General features: G+C 44.0%; 1 protein-coding gene across 2 annotated transcripts in view; it reads left to right on the forward strand.

Annotated features, from left to right (window-relative positions):
* ARHGAP42 (Rho GTPase activating protein 42) overlaps positions 1-22865 on the forward strand; it is a 178117-nt gene that overhangs the window by 78676 nt on the left and 76576 nt on the right. For both annotated transcript variants that reach the window (XR_013392512.1, XM_028726131.2), the window contains exon 4: positions 9169-9240. Coding sequence is in view for 1 of the 2 variants with exons in the window: in XM_028726131.2 (XP_028581964.2) it covers positions 9169-9240 (72 nt within the window). In the remaining variant the exon portion in view is untranslated. The remainder of the gene's footprint in view (positions 1-9168; positions 9241-22865) is intronic.

A 22865-nucleotide genomic window follows, 5' to 3' on the forward strand; every position in this document is an offset into this window, starting at 1 on the left:
ATTTTTGTTTACAATATCTTCCAGTCCACAAGCAAGTTTGGAAGCATTGGATTGGGTTCGCCCAGTGAAAAATGAGAACAGATTCCTCCCCATCCCTAATTTGTAGTATATCTTTTCAGGGTTTGCTTTTGCTATATAATACTGAGTGTTACAAGTAAGTCGTAAAGCATGGCCGCGAAACCTATTGCAGAGAGGTCTCATTGGCGGTGTTTGTGTGTGTCGTTCTTGTTCCATATGGACAAGGTACTCTGATTGTAATTGATTTTAAGAGTAATGACTAACATGTTAGCCTCTCTTCCCCCAGTTCAACCGGCAGCTTTAAGCACCAGCTTTCAAAATATCTCAGTTCATTTGGCATGTTAAGGAGAAGGTGATTATAACAGATAAAAATTACCCACCAAATTCAAATTATTTGTGGGTGAGGCGGGGAGAATAGCTGTATTAAACTTTGCTCCAGACAGTCGTCTTGCCCTTGTATCCCACAATTAGCACTGAAATACATCACTGCTCAAACACTAAAACTTAATTACTCTAAAACAACTGCAGTTCTGGGAGTCTTAAGTATAATGATGTTTCTTCTCTTTAAATATTTATATGCTTTAAACCAAACAACTACAACTACAACGAACCCAGCTTCAATCTCACAAATGGGGAATTTTGGGGACAGATGGAATGACTATTTAGATTTCCTATCTAGAGAGATTGCTAGTACTAAATGTAGTGGGAACAATCATAGCAGTTGGCCAGAAATCATATTTTTAAAAAACAAGTTCTTAGTGAATATGCAGTGCAATTTATTTTAAACAGGCATCTGGGTATACTTTATGTGTGTATATATATATATATGTATGCAGGTTTTGGTGTCCTCGGGTGTCTTCCCGTGTAAAAGTTGGGGTGTCTAGGCGACGTTTCGACGAGGTCTCACTCGTCATCTTCAGGCTGGTGCTTTCGGCTTCTTGTTACTGGAACAGAGCAGGATCTCAGTGTTTGAGTTCCTATAAATACTGTTGAGGGGTGTGGTGTATAGCCTCCAATGTTCTGGGCAGAGAGGAAGTTCCCAGGCTAGTGTGCCTTTTCTTCTTTTGTTCCTTAATTGCTTGAGGGATATCTTGAGTGATTTCTTGAGTGATATCCTGAGTACCACTTAGGTGGGTCATTAGGTGTGGATTAGTTGCTAAAGCCTTTGTGTCTTGACCTCTTGAACTTTGTGAAGAGTTTTTCTGAGAAGATGGCTGTACTGCATTTAGTTGTGCTCTGGCTTGGCTTCGTGTATAGGGGCGAGCTGTGGTTTTGTGGCCTGTGCCAGCCAGATCTGTGTAGGGATTGCAGGGGGGTGCAGCATCCGGAGGTGCCACCATGGTTTGGCTACTGGATGGTGTCTGTAATTTATCTGTGGAGAGGGTCTGGGTTTGGGTCTGGTGTGGTTGATTGGTGATGGCGTTCTGTGTGCCTCTGGATCTGGTGTCAGTTTTTGTGGGGAGGGCTAATTTCCAGATGTCTGGCAAGCGGGATGTGTCGTCACGCTTGTTCATGTTGTGAGGGTGTTTCTCTATCTCGATGGCTTCCATGATTATTCTCTTGTGGTGATGTTCCATGTTAGAGAGCAATTTGGAATCTGCAAAATTAATTTCGTGTCCTGTTTCTTTCATGTGTTGGAAAAGAGAGGAAGTTTTTTCTTCTTTTTTGACGGCATTCTTGTGTTCTGCGATACGTGCATTTATTCGTCTGTTTGTTTGTCCAATGTACGTGGCTGGGCAGACTTTGCAGGGTATTTCATAGACCCCTTGGTTTTCCAACTGGATTTTATCCTTGGGGTTTCTGAGGATATTGGCTATTTTTTGGTTGGCGCAAAAGGCTGTTTTGATATTGTGTTTATGGAGGATTTTGCTAATTTTATCTGTAGTGCCCTTGATATAAGGAAGGAGGGCCATGCCATTGTTTTCTTCTGTGTCTTGGTTTTTGGGGGGTGTTTCTTTTTGGATTAGCTTCGTAACCCTGTTTTGCTGGTATCCATTGGCAATTAACACATTTGAGAGATTCTGTAACTCAGTTGTCAAGTGGTCTTTGTCAGCCAGGCGTTTGGTTCTGGAGATGAGGGTCTTGGCTACGGAGTTTATTTGTGCAGGGTGGTGGTGAGATTGTGCATGTAAGTAGCGGTTGGTGTGTGTTTTTTTCTGGTAGATAGTGTGTCCTAGGGAGCCATCAGGTTTTTTGTAGATTAGGACGTCAAGGAAGGGAAGTTGGTTGTTGGCTTCTATTTCCATAGTGAATTGTATTTTGGGGTGTAGGCTGTTGAGATGTGTGAGGAAGCTGTCCAGTTTTTCCTTCCCGTGTGGCCAAATTACAAAGGTGTCGTCAACATATCTGAGCCAAAGTTTGGGTTTGTGTTCTGACTTGTCTAAAGCATTGGTTTCAAAGTGTTCCATGTACAGGTTTGCGATGACCGGTGAGAGGGGAGATCCCATAGGTGCTCCTTCTATCTGTTTGTATCTTTGTCCATTGTGGATGAAGTACGTGTTGGTTAGGCAGTGGTTGGTCAGGTCCAAGATGTATTCGGGGGGATTGTATTTGTTTTGAATGGCTGTCAAGGCTTCATTAATGGGCACTTGTGTGAAGAGAGATACAACATCGAAGCTCACAAGTAGGTCATTGGGATGTAGGTTTTGCTTCTTTATTGTTTCTATGAACTGGAAGGAGTTTGGAACGTGTGAAGAGATGGATTCTGCATAGGGCTGAAGTTGCTTGGCGAGAAATTTAGCGAGATTTTGTAGAGGTGAGCCTATGGAGCTGACTATAGGTCTGAGTGGTGTTCCTTCTTTGTGTATCTTGGGGAGGCCGTAGAGTTTGGGGCATCTGGATGATTTTTCTCTGGGGATGATTCTTAGCTGGATTTCTTCACTGATAGGAGAGGCTTTTATTTTGGATTTGGTGGTTTTTTCCAGATAGGTGGTGGGATCTGTTTTTATAGGTTGGTAGGTAGGATCTTGGAGTAGATTTGATAGTTTTGCTTGGTAGTCCGATGTGTTCATCACAACAGTGGCATTACCTTTGTCTGCTGGGAGAATGATTATGTTGTTGTCTTTCCTCAGGTTGGTGAGTGCTTTCTGTTCTTCTTTGTGTAAATTGCTTCTGGGTGGTTTGCTGGAGCAGAGGATGTTGGTGACTTCAAGTCTGATTTTATTGGCTTCATCTGGGTTGATTTTGGTTAGGCTAGCTTCGACTCCGCATATGATGTTTTCCGTGGGGATGCGTCTCGGGGCGACTGCAAAGTTGAAACCTTTGGAGAGTACTTTGGTTTCAGTTGAGGTGAGGATCCTGTCTGATATGTTATGTACTGTTTGTTTCATGGGTTGTTGTGGAGGGTGGCTGGGCTTCTGGCGTTTCTCTAGTTTGTGGAGTTTGTTGGTGTGTGTGTCTGTCTTATGTGAGGTCTCCGTTTCGGCTCTCCAGACGGCTAGTTGTTTGCATTTGTCCCAGAGTGCAGGGTGGATTTTGTTACAGAGTTTGAGGTGAAGAGTGAGCAGATCTTTGTTGGTTTGGTTTAGTAGGTATCTTTTCTTGTGTAGTTCGTTTCTGATTAGGGATAGTTCAGTTCGTTTCAGGATCCTTTCGGTAGCTGGGGTTTTAGAGTGGCCACCCTCCACAACAACCCATGAAACAAACAGTACATAACATATCAGACAGGATCCTCACCTCAACTGAAACCAAAGTACTCTCCAAAGGTTTCAACTTTGCAGTCGCCCCGAGACGCATCCCCACGGAAAACATCATATGCGGAGTCGAAGCTAGCCTAACCAAAATCAACCCAGATGAAGCCAATAAAATCAGACTTGAAGTCACCAACATCCTCTGCTCCAGCAAACCACCCAGAAGCAATTTACACAAAGAAGAACAGAAAGCACTCACCAACCTGAGGAAAGACAACAACATAATCATTCTCCCAGCAGACAAAGGTAATGCCACTGTTGTGATGAACACATCGGACTACCAAGCAAAACTATCAAATCTACTCCAAGATCCTACCTACCAACCTATAAAAAACAGATCCCACCACCTATCTGGAAAAAACCACCAAATCCAAAATAAAAGCCTCTCCTATCAGTGAAGAAATCCAGCTAAGAATCATCCCCAGAGAAAAATCATCCAGATGCCCCAAACTCTACGGCCTCCCCAAGATACACAAAGAAGGAACACCACTCAGACCTATAGTCAGCTCCATAGGCTCACCTCTACAAAATCTCGCTAAATGCCCCTATACACGAAGCCAAGCCAGAGCACAACTAAATGCAGTACAGCCATCTTCTCAGAAAAACTCTTCACAAAGTTCAAGAGGTCAAGACACAAAGGCTTTAGCAACTAATCCACACCTAATGACCCACCTAAGTGGTACTCAGGATATCACTCAAGAAATCACTCAAGATATCCCTCAAGCAATTAAGGAACAAAAGAAGAAAAGGCACACTAGCCTGGGAACTTCCTCTCTGCCCAGAACATTGGAGGCTATACACCACACCCCTCAACAGTATTTATAGGAACTCAAACACTGAGATCCTGCTCTGTTCCAGTAACAAGAAGCCGAAAGCACCAGCCTGAAGATGACGAGTGAGACCTCGTCGAAACGTCGCCTAGACACCCCAACTTTTACACGGGAAGACACCCGAGGACACCAAAACCTGCATTCCTGTACCCGTGAAAATCTACGAAAGCAAATATCTCACCTCTACGGGGAGGAAACCTTCCAGCTGACAAGAACCTACGAGAAACTAGAAATCCGAAGAGCCACCATCTTATGTGATCTCTTGTTCCTACGCAACTGCCGAGACAACAACTTAATTCCCACATGCTTCCAACTTAAATTCCACTCTAAAACCCCAGCTACCGAAAGGATCCTGAAACGAACTGAACTATCCCTAATCAGAAACGAACTACACAAGAAAAGATACCTACTAAACCAAACCAACAAAGATCTGCTCACTCTTCACCTCAAACTCTGTAACAAAATCCACCCTGCACTCTGGGACAAATGCAAACAACTAGCCGTCTGGAGAGCCGAAACGGAGACCTCACATAAGACAGACACACACACCAACAAACTCCACAAACTAGAGAAACGCCAGAAGCCCAGCCACCCTCCACAACAACCCATGAAACAAACAGTACATAACATATCAGACAGGATCCTCACCTCAACTGAAACCAAAGTACTCTCCAAAGGTTTCAACTTTGCAGTCGCCCCGAGACGCATCCCCACGGAAAACATCATATGCGGAGTCGAAGCTAGCCTAACCAAAATCAACCCAGATGAAGCCAATAAAATCAGACTTGAAGTCACCAACATCCTCTGCTCCAGCAAACCACCCAGAAGCAATTTACACAAAGAAGAACAGAAAGCACTCACCAACCTGAGGAAAGACAACAACATAATCATTCTCCCAGCAGACAAAGGTAATGCCACTGTTGTGATGAACACATCGGACTACCAAGCAAAACTATCAAATCTACTCCAAGATCCTACCTACCAACCTATAAAAACAGATCCCACCACCTATCTGGAAAAAACCACCAAATCCAAAATAAAAGCCTCTCCTATCAGTGAAGAAATCCAGCTAAGAATCATCCCCAGAGAAAAATCATCCAGATGCCCCAAACTCTACGGCCTCCCCAAGATACACAAAGAAGGAACACCACTCAGACCTATAGTCAGCTCCATAGGCTCACCTCTACAAAATCTCGCTAAATTTCTCGCCAAGCAACTTCAGCCCTATGCAGAATCCATCTCTTCACACGTTCCAAACTCCTTCCAGTTCATAGAAACAATAAAGAAGCAAAACCTACATCCCAATGACCTACTTGTGAGCTTCGATGTTGTATCTCTCTTCACACAAGTGCCCATTAATGAAGCCTTGACAGCCATTCAAAACAAATACAATCCCCCCGAATACATCTTGGACCTGACCAACCACTGCCTAACCAACACGTACTTCATCCACAATGGACAAAGATACAAACAGATAGAAGGAGCACCTATGGGATCTCCCCTCTCACCGGTCATCGCAAACCTGTACATGGAACACTTTGAAACCAATGCTTTAGACAAGTCAGAACACAAACCCAAACTTTGGCTCAGATATGTTGACGACACCTTTGTAATTTGGCCACACGGGAAGGAAAAACTGGACAGCTTCCTCACACATCTCAACAGCCTACACCCCAAAATACAATTCACTATGGAAATAGAAGCCAACAACCAACTTCCCTTCCTTGACGTCCTAATCTACAAAAAACCTGATGGCTCCCTAGGACACACTATCTACCAGAAAAAAACACACACCAACCGCTACTTACATGCACAATCTCACCACCACCCTGCACAAATAAACTCCGTAGCCAAGACCCTCATCTCCAGAACCAAACGCCTGGCTGACAAAGACCACTTGACAACTGAGTTACAGAATCTCTCAAATGTGTTAATTGCCAATGGATACCAGCAAAACAGGGTTACGAAGCTAATCCAAAAAGAAACACCCCCCAAAAACCAAGACACAGAAGAAAACAATGGCATGGCCCTCCTTCCTTATATCAAGGGCACTACAGATAAAATTAGCAAAATCCTCCATAAACACAATATCAAAACAGCCTTTTGCGCCAACCAAAAAATAGCCAATATCCTCAGAAACCCCAAGGATAAAATCCAGTTGGAAAACCAAGGGGTCTATGAAATACCCTGCAAAGTCTGCCCAGCCACGTACATTGGACAAACAAACAGACGAATAAATGCACGTATCGCAGAACACAAGAATGCCGTCAAAAAAGAAGAAAAAACTTCCTCTCTTTTCCAACACATGAAAGAAACAGGACACGAAATTAATTTTGCAGATTCCAAATTGCTCTCTAACATGGAACATCACCACAAGAGAATAATCATGGAAGCCATCGAGATAGAGAAACACCCTCACAACATGAACAAGCGTGACGACACATCCCGCTTGCCAGACACCTGGAAATTAGCCCTCCCCACAAAAACTGACACCAGATCCAGAGGCACACAGAACGCCATCACCAATCAACCACACCAGACCCAAACCCAGACCCTCTCCACAGATAAATTACAGACACCATCCAGTAGCCAAACCATGGTGGCACCTCCGGATGCTGCACCCCCCTGCAATCCCTACACAGATCTGGCTGGCACAGGCCACAAAACCACAGCTCGCCCCTATACACGAAGCCAAGCCAGAGCACAACTAAATGCAGTACAGCCATCTTCTCAGAAAAACTCTTCACAAAGTTCAAGAGGTCAAGACACAAAGGCTTTAGCAACTAATCCACACCTAATGACCCACCTAAGTGGTACTCAGGATATCACTCAAGAAATCACTCAAGATATCCCTCAAGCAATTAAGGAACAAAAGAAGAAAAGGCACACTAGCCTGGGAACTTCCTCTCTGCCCAGAACATTGGAGGCTATACACCACACCCCTCAACAGTATTTATAGGAACTCAAACACTGAGATCCTGCTCTGTTCCAGTAACAAGAAGCCGAAAGCACCAGCCTGAAGATGACGAGTGAGACCTCGTCGAAACGTCGCCTAGACACCCCAACTTTTACACGGGAAGACACCCGAGGACACCAAAACCTGCATTCCTGTACCCGTGAAAATCTACGAAAGCATATATATGTATATATATATGTGTGTATATATATATATATATATATATATATATATATATATATATATATGCAGGTTCCAGTAACAAGAAGCCGAAAGCACCAGCCTGAAGATGACGAGTGAGACCTCGTCGAAACGTCGCCTAGACACCCCAACTTTTACACGGGAAGATACCCGAGGACACCAAAACCTGCATTCCTGTACCCGTGAAAATCTACGAAAGCATATATATATATATATATATATATTCTGCACCAAGCTAAACCAAATCAATATCAGGAAAAGCTTGATTTTGCAACTTGTGTTAATTATATGTGTATTGGTGTGATTCTACTATTGTTAAACATGGGAAGGAGTAAAGGACGATCTTTCCCCCAAATTCTTCATTTGTGACTTGCTTCGGAGTTTAGAGCAAGATTAGGGCCTTTTCAGTGTGGATGCTCTATGGAAATACATTTTTCCCACAGCCTACTCTTCTGTCTTTGAGGCCCCAAGTAAAAACTGTTTTATCTAGTGCTTCCATCTAAGTCATACCTAGAGAAGAGCCAATGAAATAAATAGACACAACTACCGTATTTGCTCGAATGTAATGCACACCTTTTTTGGCCAAATTTCGTCAGGAAAATTAGGGTGCACATTAGATTGGATGATGCATTAGATTTGTGTAAACATGGAAACCTAAGTCCATCGATTTCCAGTAGACTGATTTGTCATGCTGATTTAGTCAGATATACTTTCAGCTGTGAGTGTTTGTTACCAACTATATATATATTGCCAAAAGATTAAGAGATGGTTGTTTATCCACATATTAGCAAAGACTATTTTGGTACCATGAGGGCTAGTAACTTGCTTTATGTGTCATAAAGCAAAGGTTCTAGTCCTTTAACTTTTAAAGGTAAGAACAAAGAAAGCAGAGGTTCCCTGGATGCTTAATGTTTATTTATTCAGAAATCAATCCAGCTGAATCCAATGAGTCTTAGGACTCAGCTACATTGGCAAAGAAAAAGCGCTTTATATGCGTTGTTTATGCATTCTAACACTGTGACACCAGATGGCGCTGTGGGGTTCCGTTTTTGCTAGCCTGATTTCTCATACAAAGTTTGCAGCGCGTTTAACTGAAATGCTTCTTTGATGTGTCTAGATCCGGCCTTGCGCTCTACTAAGCCTGTGGAAGGTTACAGACTTAATCATAATTTAGCCGGTGTCTTCATATACAGCTTGCTCTTCGGAAATAGCTGACTCAGTAGTCAGTGGAATAGCTCAGTCACTAGAGCGTGAGATTCTTAATCTCAGGGTTCTGGGTTCGAACCCCACACTGGGCAAAAGATTTCTGCATTGTTGTGGGTTGGACCAGATGATCTTCAGGTTCATTTCCAACTCTTTTGAATTACTTCAGGAATTTTGCCACTTCTCGACTGAGAAGTTGGTGAATCAGAATTATAGTTGACTAAAAATGTTGTATTCCAAACTGATGCATATTTTTTCACATGTATTTCAGATCCAGAATGCTAATGATGTTTTAATAGCCCCACTGGAGAAATTTCGCAAGGAACAAATAGGTGCAGCAAAAGTAAGTTGTTTCTGAATATTGTTATTCACGGTCACTGCTTCATTTTGTGGTTTCTGTCCCTGGTACTAGACTAAATGTGATTTTTTTGTTGTAAACATCACTTGTAAGCTGCTTTCAGAGCCTCTTGGGACTATAAAACAGGATATAAGTATTTCAAAGCAAATTAATCAGTCCCACAGCTAAACTGTACTGCATGATGAAGCCATGAATACTCAGCACTGGGCACGCAGTTTATGGTGGACTTGGTGCTGCTCATAGATGCAAGTTTTCCCCCAGTGTCCACACAAGGACACCTTCATCAATCAATCAATAAATTCTGATGTTATGTTCCCACTTGGTGTTTCAGGGGAAAACCAGCAAAGTAAAAGAATCGGCAACAGTCTTTAATTAATGCCCATTGTTGTGAGATATCTTGATGCAAGATACCTTCCCTAGATATGAACCATGATTTTTCATCTGCAGGCAGCCACTTTAACCAGGCAGAGGGCCTTCTCGGTAGTGGCACCTGCCCTGTGGTACGCCTTCCCATCAGATGTCAAGGAAATAAGCAACTGTCCTACTTTTAAAAGACAGGCAGCCCTGTTTAGGGAAGTTTTTAATGTTTAATGCTGCATTATGTTCTTAATTTGGGACGCAGGTGGCACTGTGGGTTAAACCACAGAGCCTAGGACTTGCCGATCAGAAGGTTGGCGGTTCGAATCCCCGCGACAGGGTGAGCTCCCGTTGCTCGGTCCCTGCTCCTGCCAACCTAGCAGTTCGAAAACACGTCAAAGTGCAAGTAGATAAATAGGTACTGCTCTGGCGGGAAGGTAAACGGCGTTACCGTGCGCTGCTCTGGTTCACCAGAAGCGGCTTAGTCATGCTGGCCACATGACCCGGAAGCTGTACGCCGGCTCCCTCGGCCTGTAAAGTGAGATGAGCGCCGCAACCCCAGAGTCGGCCACGACTGGACCTAATGGTCAGGGGTCCCTTTACCTTTACCTTATGTTCATAATATTTGATTGGGAAACCCAGCCAGATGGGCAGGATATAAATAAATTATTATTATTATTATTATTATTATTATTATTACTACTACTACTACTACTACTACTACTACTACTACTATTACCTCAGCACAAGCAAGGAAACAATCCTCAGTAAATTAAGAACATAAAAGTCTGCTGGATCTTGCCAGTGACCCACCTATTCAGCATCCTGATCTCTCAGTGGCCAACAAGATACCCATTATGGGGAGCCCAAATCAGGACTTGAGCACAACAGCTCTCTCCTGTTAGAGCTTCTTATCGTGTCTGAACCAGCTAGTGGCTTCCGGCTTAGCCAGGACATGAAGCCATGTTTTAAAGCGGACTGTGACTTCCTGAACATGTATCTCTGCTTATGTAAAGCGAAATGGCTGCATGTGGACATACACTGCTTGATTTATTAAGTCATGATATGACAGCCTGGACCCAACTACAATGAATATTATAAATCTCTGCGGTACGTCTCTGAATGTGAATAAGCATTGGAAGCCGCCTGTTACTGTGCATTAGATTGCTCCAGAGTTTTCCACACTTGAGCTTCCACCTATTTTTGGACTACAACTCCCTTCATCGCTAGCTAGCAGGACCAGTGGTCAGGGATGATGGGAACTGTAGTCCAAAAACAGCTGGAGAGCAAAGTTTGGGGAACCCTGGATTATTCCAATGTGTTCAAAGAGGAGGGGGACGTCTGCATCTGCCCCTCCCTGAGTTGTGGGGCAGGTTGTGCATCTCTCCACACACCGCAGAAATGCCCTTTTTGCTGTAAAATAAAAGTGACATGTTCATTGGAGGTGAGAGGTTTGCAAAGTAGCTGTGAATGAATCCGGCATTGTGACAGAAACATAGGCCGGCATTAAATTATTGTTTAGAATGCTGTTCGAGTGATGCTGAAGTTCGTGGGAAGTCAGCAGTGTCTGGGTGAACAGTTCTGATGTGGTTTCCAAAACGGAGGAGGAAACTCTCCAAGTTACGAAACTTTTTCAGCGATATAAACAGCTTGCGTTCCCAGGGTTTTCATAGCCCCGCGGCTCTCTCTAGCTTTCCATTCTTAGAATCCTCACCCCATAATATTTAATAGATACTCTATAATTGCTCTGCTATTTTGGGAAGGATGTTTCAAAACATCAACTTAGAAATATTAATTTCAATAAACACATGCAGGGACAGTAAAATAAAACTATTTCTGACATTTTTGGAAGTCTTAATACAGAGGAGCTAAAGGAGTTAAGGAAGAACTTCATTTGCAGAAAATAAGAACCTTTTACTGTGTTGGTTATGTAACTTTCCTGTGGAATGAAAATGTCATGGAGCAAGTTTAAATAGCTTTGGAATGTTAGAAGCATATACGATGGGGGACACCTGGCTTACTCGTAAGACGCATGAAAAGGATCTTGGGGTCTTAGTGGACAAGAGTTGATATGAGTCAACTGTGTGTTGCAGCAACAAAAAAAGCTGCTATTCTAGGCTGCATCAGCCTAGTACAGTGTCCCTATTACCATTCTGTCCTGCCCTGATCAGACCACACCTGGAATATTGGGTCCAGTTCTGGGCGCCACAATTTAAAGAAGGATATTGGCAAGCTGGAACGTGTGCAGAGGAGGGCGACCAAAATGATCAAGGACCTGGAAACCAAGCCCTATGAGGGACAGGACAGTTGAGGGTGTTGGGTATGTGTTACATGGAAAAGAGGAGACTGAGAGGAGCTATGATAGCCATCTTCAGATGTTTCAAGGGCTGTTCCATGGAAGATGGTGCAAGCTTGTTCTCTCCTGCTCTGGAGGGCAAGACTCGCACCAACGGCTTCAACTTAGAAGAGAGGAGATTCTGAGATCTTCCTGACAGTAAAAGCTGTTTTGACAGTGGAATGGTCTCCCTCGGGAGGTTGTGGACTTTCCTCCCTTGGAGTTTTCTAAGCAGAGGTTGGATGTCCATCTGTCCTGGATGCTTTAGCTGAGATTCCTGCATTGCAGGGGACTGGACCCTTGGGGATCCCTTCCATGATTCTGTGTAGGATTGGTCTCTGCAAATATAATTCTCTCTCTCTCTCTCCTCTGCCTCCTACTCACACCCCAAGATTACACAAGCCCAGCTATACATTATACGGGTCGCTAGGCGGTTTATTTCATTCGAGCTGTGAGGGGAAAGTGGGGGAGGGTGACCCCTATCATTTATTGCACAAATGACAGAAAAACGCAGAGTGAGCTAAGTGGGAAAGGATTTCAGGCACGAAGTCACTTTCCTTATTTGGTCAATGTGGTTTTGCTGGTCCCCAGCTGGTAATGTTGTTGAGATCACGGGTTGCTGTGCTGTCTGCATTTAGGCAAAAGCCTCCGTCCTGTACAATAGCATTTAGCAATGTTTGCTGAAGTGCTCATCTCCCTCTTTATTGCCGCCAGTGTCAGATCAAAGAAGACGGAAGGGGCAAACCGAGATACTTTTTTAAAGACACTGAAGAAGGCTCCTTCTCTTTCCTCTAACATTTACATCTGCCTCTCTGTTGGTCTTGGCGCAGCAAGAGGCAGATCTGTTTGTTGCTCTGTTGATTTGGCTCCGCTTTGCATTGATGTGGCATTTCAGAGTGTTCCGAGCGCTCTGTGTACATTATCCTTGCTGCGATCTTTCCACCAGTCCCGTAAGATAAGTCCATCCCATTATCTGCAGTTTGCAGATTGGGGCAGGGAGGAGAACTGTAGTGCTCTCTTCCTTAAGCTGCATAGTGAATTCGCAGCAGGAGTGACATTTCAGATAGGGACCCCTTGGTTTTATTTACGTGGAACCTTTATAAGAGCGTTAAACGTTACAAACTTAAAGCAAAAAAATGCATTCGAACGTGTAAGATTGCCATAATATACCACCAGCCAAATACTGTCAGCGAATAGACTTGTCTCTCTGGGAAAGCTTGAAGAAACAAACGTTTTGAGAAGTATTCAATAGAAGACAAAATGCCGTGTCCATCAGTTATGGGAAGTGTGTTCTGCAGGAAAGCGTTCTGCTGTGCTAAAAGACCCTAGTCGCACAACTGTGGAACAAATACCTGTTGCGTCACAAGAAAGACCCTCAGAGAGGACGGTAGTTAATGTAGGGAACAAGGTGATTCCTCAGATATCTTGATTTGCAACTCAGCTTCTTTAATTGCGCTGCTAACCCCAGCTCTCCCCGAGTCTCTGGCATAGTGTGGCCTGCAGCCCAATTAATACTGTGGAATAATTCAATACTAAGGTAAAACCTGCAGCCACATGAATATATCTTTATTTCTTGCCTACTTAAAGCTTCTGTCTTGGTTTAAACCCAGGGTTCAGCATGTAAATGAACAGACCATTGTCCCAGTTCACTCAGTGAAACGCTGTACATTGACCGGCAACAGTTCTCCAGGATTTGATGCACGGGGTCTTTCACAGTCATTCCTGGGGATGATGGGGATTGAACCTGAAAGCTTCTTCATGCGAATTACGCACTCTACCCTGATCTCTGCTAGGCCAAAAGCAGCATAGGGGGTTGGACTAGATGACCCCCGGGGTTCCTTCCAGTTCTTTGAACAAATGTTGACTGATGGAAGTGAGGTGGCAAAGAAGAAGGCTTCTTTAACATCTTTCTGGGAAAATCAGAAATCAGGAGGATCAAAACTTCAATAGAGAATGGGACAAATATAGACTGTATTTAAAAGACCACCGTAAACATTTGAACTCTTTGACATGGCTTTCAATAACTTTTGCAAAGTTACAAAGATTTTGGACACACTGGAGGATTATAATTTGGATTAACTATAATATGCAGTTGATTAAGATATCTAAAGGACCCACGGAGGGGAGGAGGGAAGTCCTAAGATACGGAAGAATCTTGTTTGATCTTGAAATTCTAATGTGTTAAATGTGAAATTTATCTTGTAACACTAATACAGTGTTACCTCAGGTTAAGAACTTAATTCATTCAGGAGGTCCGTCCGTTCTCATCCTGAAGCAAAGTTCTTAACCTGAGGTACTATTTCTGGATTAGCGGAGTCTGTAACCTGAAGCATCTGTAACCCGAGGTACCACTGTAAAAATTATTTTTTAAAAAATGAATTTCACAAAACAGATGTTAAAAACAACATCTTTTTAAAAAGATCTTTGTTTTGACTATTGATCTGATATTGGGCAGAACAGCTGTCCAGCTTCGTTTTAGATTATTTGCAAACGTGTCTCAAAACCCCTGCATGTTTTTCTTCCCAGCACATTTCTGGGGTTGGGTGACAAAACCTATTAAACGTCCTTCGGTTGGTCTCAATTCTTGCCTTACGTTGTCGGAATCAAACTCCCATCAGCCCCAACTAGCACAGCCAATGGTCAGGGAAGATGGGAGCTTAGAGTCCTTGTGGGGAAGAAGAAGAAGAAGAAGAAGAAGAAGAAGAAGAAGAAGAAGAAGAAGAAGAAGAAGAAGAAGAAGAAGAGTTTGGATTTGATATCCCGCCTTTCACTCCCTTTAAGGAGTCTCAAAGTGGCCAATATTCTCCTTTCCCTTCCTCCCCACAACAAACACTCAGTGAGGTGAGTGGGGCTGAGAGACTTCAGAGAAGTGTGACTAGCCCAAGGTCACCCAGCATCTGCATGTGGAGGAGCGGGGAATCGAACCCAGTTCACCAGATTATGAGACTACCGCTCTTAATCACTACACCACACTGGCTCTCTGTATTCTGGAACAGGGAATATACTCTTCCAGGGCTTCACAAATGTTCCTAGGCTGGGAGGTATAGCTTTTTCTGGGCTTCATTTCGCAGACAAGCCCAGTGATGGAGAGTTTCAGCTTAGAACAGCGGTTGTGCTGCCAGCTAAGCCTCCTGCTTTCCCCTGAGCTTAGTCTGGGAAACCAGCAACTAGCTTGAACTATGCACCCTGCCCTCATCTTGGCTTCCCAGTCCCTGACATCATTCTGGGGAATCATTTGGAGTTCCACAAAGGGTTTGAGAATTGCACATCTCCACTATGAGGTAGGAGGCACCAGACCCTGAAAATGAATGGACCTAAGTGTGTCCATTTCTTTGTCAGGGCCAAAAAAGTGGCCTTTCACAACAACTCCACTCTAGAATCTGCCGGCAGTTGCTTAGCCAGCCTAAGGGAAGGCCTGCTTGTCCCTGGTTAGCCTTTGGTTTAAGCCACCTTTTTCCATCAGTAAACAGGAAAGGCATTGTAAACAGTTCTTGAGCATGAGATTTATTTTCTCATAAGACGGTTCTGGCCGTCCAACTGGGAAGGTCTGTGCTGAGATGTTGCTTGATAGTTGCTGGGAAAAAGTTGTTTTAGCAGATGCTGTTTTTTAAAGTATGTTTGTTTCTCCATCTGCTGTTAGCCCTTCCGAATATTATAAAAAAAAAGAGAGAGTCTGAATCTGTAAATAAACATCAAAACACTTGGATTTAAAAGAAATATTGTGTAGCAGAAAGTGGAGAAGACGGATGTTATCATGGGCTGAATGTCTTAAATAATTTTTTTATGTTAACTGGAAGATGTAAAATAGGAAGTCCTATTTATTTTTATTTATTGCTTCTTTCCCCTTTGTCTTTTTTCCCTCTTTCCTTTTCTTCTTTCTCTTTCCTTTCTTCTTGCTGCTTCTTTCTTTTTCTTTTTTTTTTAACCCCTCTTCATTTTTTCCCTCTGTCTTCCTTGGCATCCTCTTTTTGGGGCCTTTATTAGGGTCCAACGATTGTACCCTCACAGTGGTGGTAGATGGTTGACGGAGGGACCCTGGTTGGGAAGCAGGGATATGTTGGCCTCCCAGATGAATTTTCATGAGAACTCTTATAAAAGCCACAAACTGATTTGCAAAACTGAATTTTAAGATTGGCTATCCCTAGATCGTAAGGGAGTTATTGGTTAGTTTCTGTTCCTGTTTTGATTATGTACTGTGTTGTTTTTTTAACTTGTCTTTTTATATTGCAAACTGTCCCCAGATTTACGAATGAAGGGCAGTACAGTGGTACCTCGGGTTACATACGCTTCAGGTTACATACGCTTCAGGTTACAGACTCCGCTAACCCAGAAATAGTACCTTGGACTTTGCTTCAGGATGAGAACAGAAATCGTGCAGCAGTGGCGCAGTGTCAGCAGGAGGCCCCATTAGCTAAAGTGGTGCTTCAGGTTAAGAACAGTTTCAGGTTAAGAACGGACCTCCGGAACGAATTAAGTACGTAACCAGAGGCACCACTGTATACAAATTTAGTAAGTAATAAAAAATTATTATACAAGGTAAAACCTTGTGCTAAGTCAAACCATTGTTCCAGCTATATTGTCTGCACTGATTGGCAGCGAGTCTCCAGCTCTCTGTCTTTCCCTGTCTAACGTGGAAATGCTGGGGCTGAATCCTGGGACCTCCTGCATGCAAAAAAATCTATTGAAAAAATCACTCTATCCCTGAGCTATAACCCTTCCTGAATTAATGCTGGCCAGGTGCTGCCCACCTGAGAGGCCCTGGCTAGCCTTAGCAAAGCCCTGCTGCACCTCCGCCTGACAAAGAGACCCGCCCCAGATCCCAAAGCGAACATCCTCTATGAGTTCCAGAGACCATCTCCTTGCAAGCCAGAAGCTTTGCTGAGGCCTCCTGGCTAACAGCTGACATGCAGGAGAGCCACCCTGCCCCTCCTGCTTGTCTCTACAAGGACCCCTGGACGGTTAAGTCCAGTCAAAGGTGCCTATGGGGTTGCGGCGCTCATCTCGCTTTCAGGCCGAGGGAGCCAGTGTTTGTCCATAGACAGCTTTCCGGGTCATGTGGCCAGCATGACTGAACCACTTCTGGTGTAACGGGACACCGTGACGGAAGCCAGAGCGCACGGAAATGCCGTTTACCTTCCCACCACAGTGGTCCCTATTTATCTACTTGCACTGGTATGCTTTTGAACTGCTAGGTGGGCAGGAGCTGGGACAGAGCAACGGGAGCTCACCCCGTCACGGGGATTCAAACCACCGACCTTCCGATCAGCAAGCCCCAAGAGGCTCAGTGGTTTAGACCACGGCGCCACCCGCGTCCTCCTGCTTATGCATCCCAGCCCAAGAGGCAGGGTGGCTTACTTGACCCGCAGAGCTGAGGCGCAGGGAATAAGACTTCCAGCACCTCTGCTGAGCAAGTCTCTAGCTCACGTGGGGCGGAGGGGAAGGGGCTCGGCTGAGGTGTGGAAGGCTCCCAGTGCTCAGCTGTGCACGTGCCCACCCCATGCTAAACCCCTCCTTCTAGAAATAGCAAAAGAACATTGCCTCAGGAGAGTGAGGAAAATTCTCAGGGATGATTCACTCCTTGGCCGGCACTGCCATCGGGCAGAAGATATAGAAGCATGATTAGTCGCACCAACAGGGTAAAGAACAGCTTCTATCCGTGGGCTGTTAGGCTGCTGAATGAAAAGATAACAACAGGGCAACTGACTTTCGGGTTTGCTGGGTGTGTGTCAGTAAACGAGGGGAATTAAGATTAAGAGAGCTGAGTGGGGGGTCTGGTGTAATCTCACTGTATACAAGTTGTACAAGTGACAATAAAGTATTTCAATTTCAAAGAAAGGCACCGGTAATGGCTAGGTCTGACAACAGCCATAAGCCATTACAGTTAAACGAAACCACCATATTTTGAGACGAGCATCTCTGGGCCAGACAGTGGGAATAAATGGCAGAAGACGTTTGCCTTCTTTCCCTCTTCAAGATTTCAGTAGTGTCTGTCTGCTCGCATGCTGTTAGAACCAGAACCTTAAATCAGATGAACCTTTGGTCTTAGTCAAGCAAAGCAGCTCTTAGGATGAATTGTCCAAGGGATATATACACACTATGACATTTCATTAAACACACTTGAAGAGGATGAATAAAGAAGGGAAGCAGACTCCACTCCTCTGGCTGTTCATTTTCAAAACAGGATACTGTTTCAAGTAACATGCTGAAACAATTAAGGAAATCAAAAGAAGGGAAGAAAACCTTTAAGAAATATTACATTTCTGAAAGCTGCTTTTCGCATGGATCGCAGTATGGAAAAATATTACAGGACATTATCTAAAGTTTTCTTCCCTATTGGAAGGGGGAAGCCGTATTTCAAGCTGTTTGTTTCAAAGATATGACAGAAAATGCAGAAAAGTAGAATTTTAGAAATATTTTTTTACATCTCTGATGTGTTATTTCTGGCAGGAAGCGTTTTTGCAGTTGTCACACCAAAGATTTAAGTAATATTTCAAAAAGTGCATATTTTGCTATTAGATTATCTGCCTATTTTTCATATGGTGCACTGCACTTCTGTAAGTTCCATTGATTATATCCTGGGTTTTGTTTCTGAATTCACATTCTAAATGTAATCCCTCCTTAACTGACTCTTCAGAATTGGCTAGCTGTTCTGAGATGTACCTTCAGAGTGATTAGGAAGATGAAGGTACTTCTAAATAATTTTTTGTTTGTATCAGCAACCCTGAGTCTGTCTTGTAATTGTCCCAAAACTAAGCAGTCTTTGTTCAGAGCCCATTTCTACTGGTCTCGACAATTAAATAAAAAGGTTAGACTTCACTCTCACCTAAAAAGGTTAGACTTCACTTGTTTGATTAAAACAATCAAAATCAGGACCCCAGCAATGGAGAGCTTCAGGGCTACTTTTCTCCATGGAACTCTGCACATGCTCTGAAGCCCAGATTCTATGATAGTAGGTAAAAGGTAACCACATAAGTTAGATCACATTTTGATTTGATGTGCAAGTTTCTTTACGTGTGGCTCCTTTCTCATTCTCTTCCCCACCCTGACCCTCTCCCTTTTCCCAAAATAAAATTCTTTATTTGTTGACATTTGGCTTTAAAGGGCAGTTTTCTGGAATTTCTCACTTAATCTTCCTGACATTCTAGACCACGCAGTTGTTAAGCCACTCCTTTTGTGTTCTAAGGTTATATAGTTCACAAGGCAAGAGTTGGGCTTTGAGCGGGGGTGTAAATCTAAAACTTCTTACTGTTTCAAAGTCTCTATAGCTAGGCTTAAGAAGAGGGGTGCTTGTCCATTGGGGTGATAAACTGTCCAGATAGCTGGGCTGCCTAAGGCTTCATCAGGAGGTTCGCCAGACTAGTGGCAACATCTCATAATTTTGTACGGATGAACCTTCACAAAGAAGGGATCAGTCACAGTCTTCATGTGATCCCCTCAAGGATAAAAGCAAAGTTCTATTGGATAAGACAAATGGCCTAGTTGGCTAAGCAGATGCTTATGGGAAACACACAAGCAGTGGAATGAAAGCAACAGCCCACTCCCAATTTTCACCATCAGCCGATAGTGTTATGCTACCTATGTTGTTGTTCAGTTGTGTCCGACTCTTTGTGACCCCATGGACCAGAGCACGCCAGGCACTCCTGTCTTCCACTGCCTCCCGCAGTTTGGTCAGACTTGTGTTCGTAGTCCAACCATCTCGTCCCCTTCTCCTTGTGCCCTCTATCTTTCCCAACATAAGGGTCTTTTCCAGGGAGTCTTCTCTTCTCATGAGGTGGCCAAAGTATTGGAGCCTCAGCTTCACGATCTGTCCTTCCAGTGAACACTCAGGGCTGATTTCCTTAAGAATGGAGAGGTTTGATCTTCTTGCAGTCCATGGGACTCTCAAGAGTCTCCTCCAGCACCTTAATTCAAAAGCATCAATTCTTCAGCAATCAGCCTTCTTTATGGTCCAGCTCTCACTTCCATGCATCACTACTGGGAAAACCATAGCTTTAATTATACGGACCTTTGTTGGCAAGGTGATGTCTCTGCTTTTTAAGATGCTGTCTAGGTTTGTCATTGCTTTTCTCCCAAGAAGCAGGCGTCTTTTAATTTCATGAATGCTGTCCCCATCTGCAGTGATCATGGAGTCCAAGAAAGTAAATTCTCTCACTGCCTCCATTTCTTCCCCTTCTATTTGTCAGGAGGTAATGAGACCAGTGGCCATGATCTTAGGGGTTTTTTTTATGTTGAGCTGCCTATAAATTCCCTATATCTATCGTGACTGCATGAAATAGACAAATTCATGAAGATCAAGTCTAATCCTCTTTGAAAGTCATCTAAGCTAGGGGCTGTAATGTTTTGGGGCCCATTTGAGATAGATAGATGATAAGAATGAAGAAATGGACAACTTTATAATCAGCAGATGAACCCCACAGTTTGTACAGACAGCTGGCCATCTGTCACGGATACTTCCATTGCAATTCCTGCATTTCAGGGAGCAAGACTAGCTGACCCCTGGGTTCTCTTCCAACTCTACCATTCTGTAATTCTATGGTTCAAGCACTGTTTTTGCTTTAGCAACACCAAGGTCAGTGTGTTCACATGGGCCGAGTTTCCAGTAGGAGGCGTCGGAAAGCATTCCATTACTCTTTTGTTAAACTAATCATAATATTTTATTGTTTATACCCCGCCCATCTGGCTGAGTTTCCCCAGCCACAACTTGCTATGTCACCTGGAACCACAGCTGTGATTAACATTAACTATGGTTAGTTTACACCAGGTTAGACTTTTTAAAAAATGAGTACAGTTAATGTTAACCACGGTCTGTCCATCAAAACACAGCTGAGCTAAAACTGAAGTTCTCCCAGCCATGCAACAGGGAAGGGGCTTGCTGTGGTGTTTTCCTGTGCATGCATGTTGTGCTAAGCCATGGTTTAGTGCAGGGATCAGCAGACTTTTTCAGCAGGGGGCCGGTCCACTGTCCCTCAGACCTTGTGGAGGGCCGAACTATGTTTTTTTTTTTTGGAGGGGGGGAATGAACAAATTCCTATGACCTACAAATAACCCAGAGATGCATTTTAAATAAAAGCACACGTTCTGCTCATGTAAAAAAACCAGGCAGGCCCCACAAATAACCCAGAGATGCATTTTAAATAAAAGGACACATTCTACTCATGTAAAAACACGCTGATTCCCGGACCGTCGGCAGGCTGGATTTAGAAGGTGATTGGCCCGGATCCGGCCCCCGGGCCTTAGTTTGCCTACCCATGGTTTAGTGTGACATTTGAGCACAGTAATCATGTCCAGTGTTACATATTCCTTTTTAAGAGGGAAAAAGTAGACTGGTTTGTGCTGAGCAGAGTCCCACTTTATAGAGCCCCTTTGCCTGTGGTAGGTCCATTATATTGTAGTTATTCCAGCTTGACACTCATACTGTCTTTAACAGCCTTTAGTGTTTGGCAGACAATCTAACCTTGCTTTTAGGGGGTTGCTACGGGACCCTCAATTTATGACCCTCCCACCAGTCATAAACTGGAAGCCTGTGGTGGTCACACATTAGAGGAAATGTTTGGTCCGTGGCCAAGTGGCTTCTGGGAGAATCTTCTCAGTAAGAATTGGGCCAAGCACTTAGCAAAGAAGCAAGAGCGAAGCCTATAAATTCCACAAGTCTCTTAGAGGGGTGGGTATTGAAGATTGAATCAGAGACTTCATGCGGGGGGAGGGGGACAGAGTCTGACTTTGCGGCCAAAGCTTAACAGCTGGCTAAAGATTTGAACAAAAGTGATGGTGAGGTCAGTGCTCCGCATTGATTAAGGAGGCTGGAAAGAATTTATTGCTTCCAAGATACAGTACAGGAGACTATCTGGAAAGCCAGATCTGTGCAAACAAAAGAAAGCGCTCCAGATTTTGTGACATTCCACCAGGAAGGGGGAACTTCTTCCTGAAATGAGTGATGGTTGCCTTCTGATGCTACCTAGAAGTATAGAATGGACACCTGCAATAGAGGCTTAGTCTGATTCAACTAAACCAGCTACACCAATTTGGTTCCTAATAGATGTTTCTGACTACAACTCCCAGTTGTAGTCAGAAACAACTGAAGGGCGCTGGGATCTCAAAGGCTGAATTAGGAAACACTAGAAAGGGGCCAAGTGGGACATGGGTGGCTAAAGTGTTGGTGCTGACCTTTAAAGCCCTAAACGGCCTCGGTCCTGTATACCTGAAGGAGCGTCTCCACCCCCATCATTCAGCGCCAAGGGCCTTCTGGCGGTTCCCTCATTGCGAGAAGTGAGGCTACAGGGAACCAGACAGAGGGCCTTCTCGGTAGTGGCGCCCGCCCTGTGGAACGCCCTCCCATCAGATGTCAAAGAGATAAATAATTACTTGACATTCAGAAAACATCTTAAGGCAGCCCTGTTCAGGGAAGTTTTTAATATGTAAAGCTGTACTGTTTTTAACACTGATTGGGAGCCGCCCAGAGTGGCTGGGGAAACTCAGCCAGATGGGCGGGGTATAAATAATAAATTATTATTATTATTATTATTATTATTATTATTATTATTATTATTATTATTATTATTATTATTATTATTATTACACACCCACCAGGCCCATGCAGAGCACGCCCGAGGTGGGAGTCTTGTTAGAATAAAGTTATAAAATCAAACAGACAAAAAAACAGCTGGCATTCCCCCCGCCCCCGCCCCTTCTGAGGCCTGGGGCAAGAGTACCTGACTGCTTCCCCCCTCCACTCAGCTTGGGCCTGACATCCACACCTCTCCATAGAACTGTAGAGTTGGAAGGGACCCTCAGAGGGACGTGGGTGGCATTGTGGGTTAAACCACAGAGCCTAGGGCTTGCCGATCAGAAGGTTGGCGGTTCGAATCCCCGTGACGGGGTGAGCTCCCGTTGCTCGGTCCCTGCTCCTGCCAACCTAGCA

This window comes from Podarcis muralis, chromosome 4 (genome assembly GCF_964188315.1).
Source record: "Podarcis muralis chromosome 4, rPodMur119.hap1.1, whole genome shotgun sequence".
Lineage (NCBI taxonomy): Eukaryota > Metazoa > Chordata > Lepidosauria > Squamata > Lacertidae > Podarcis > Podarcis muralis.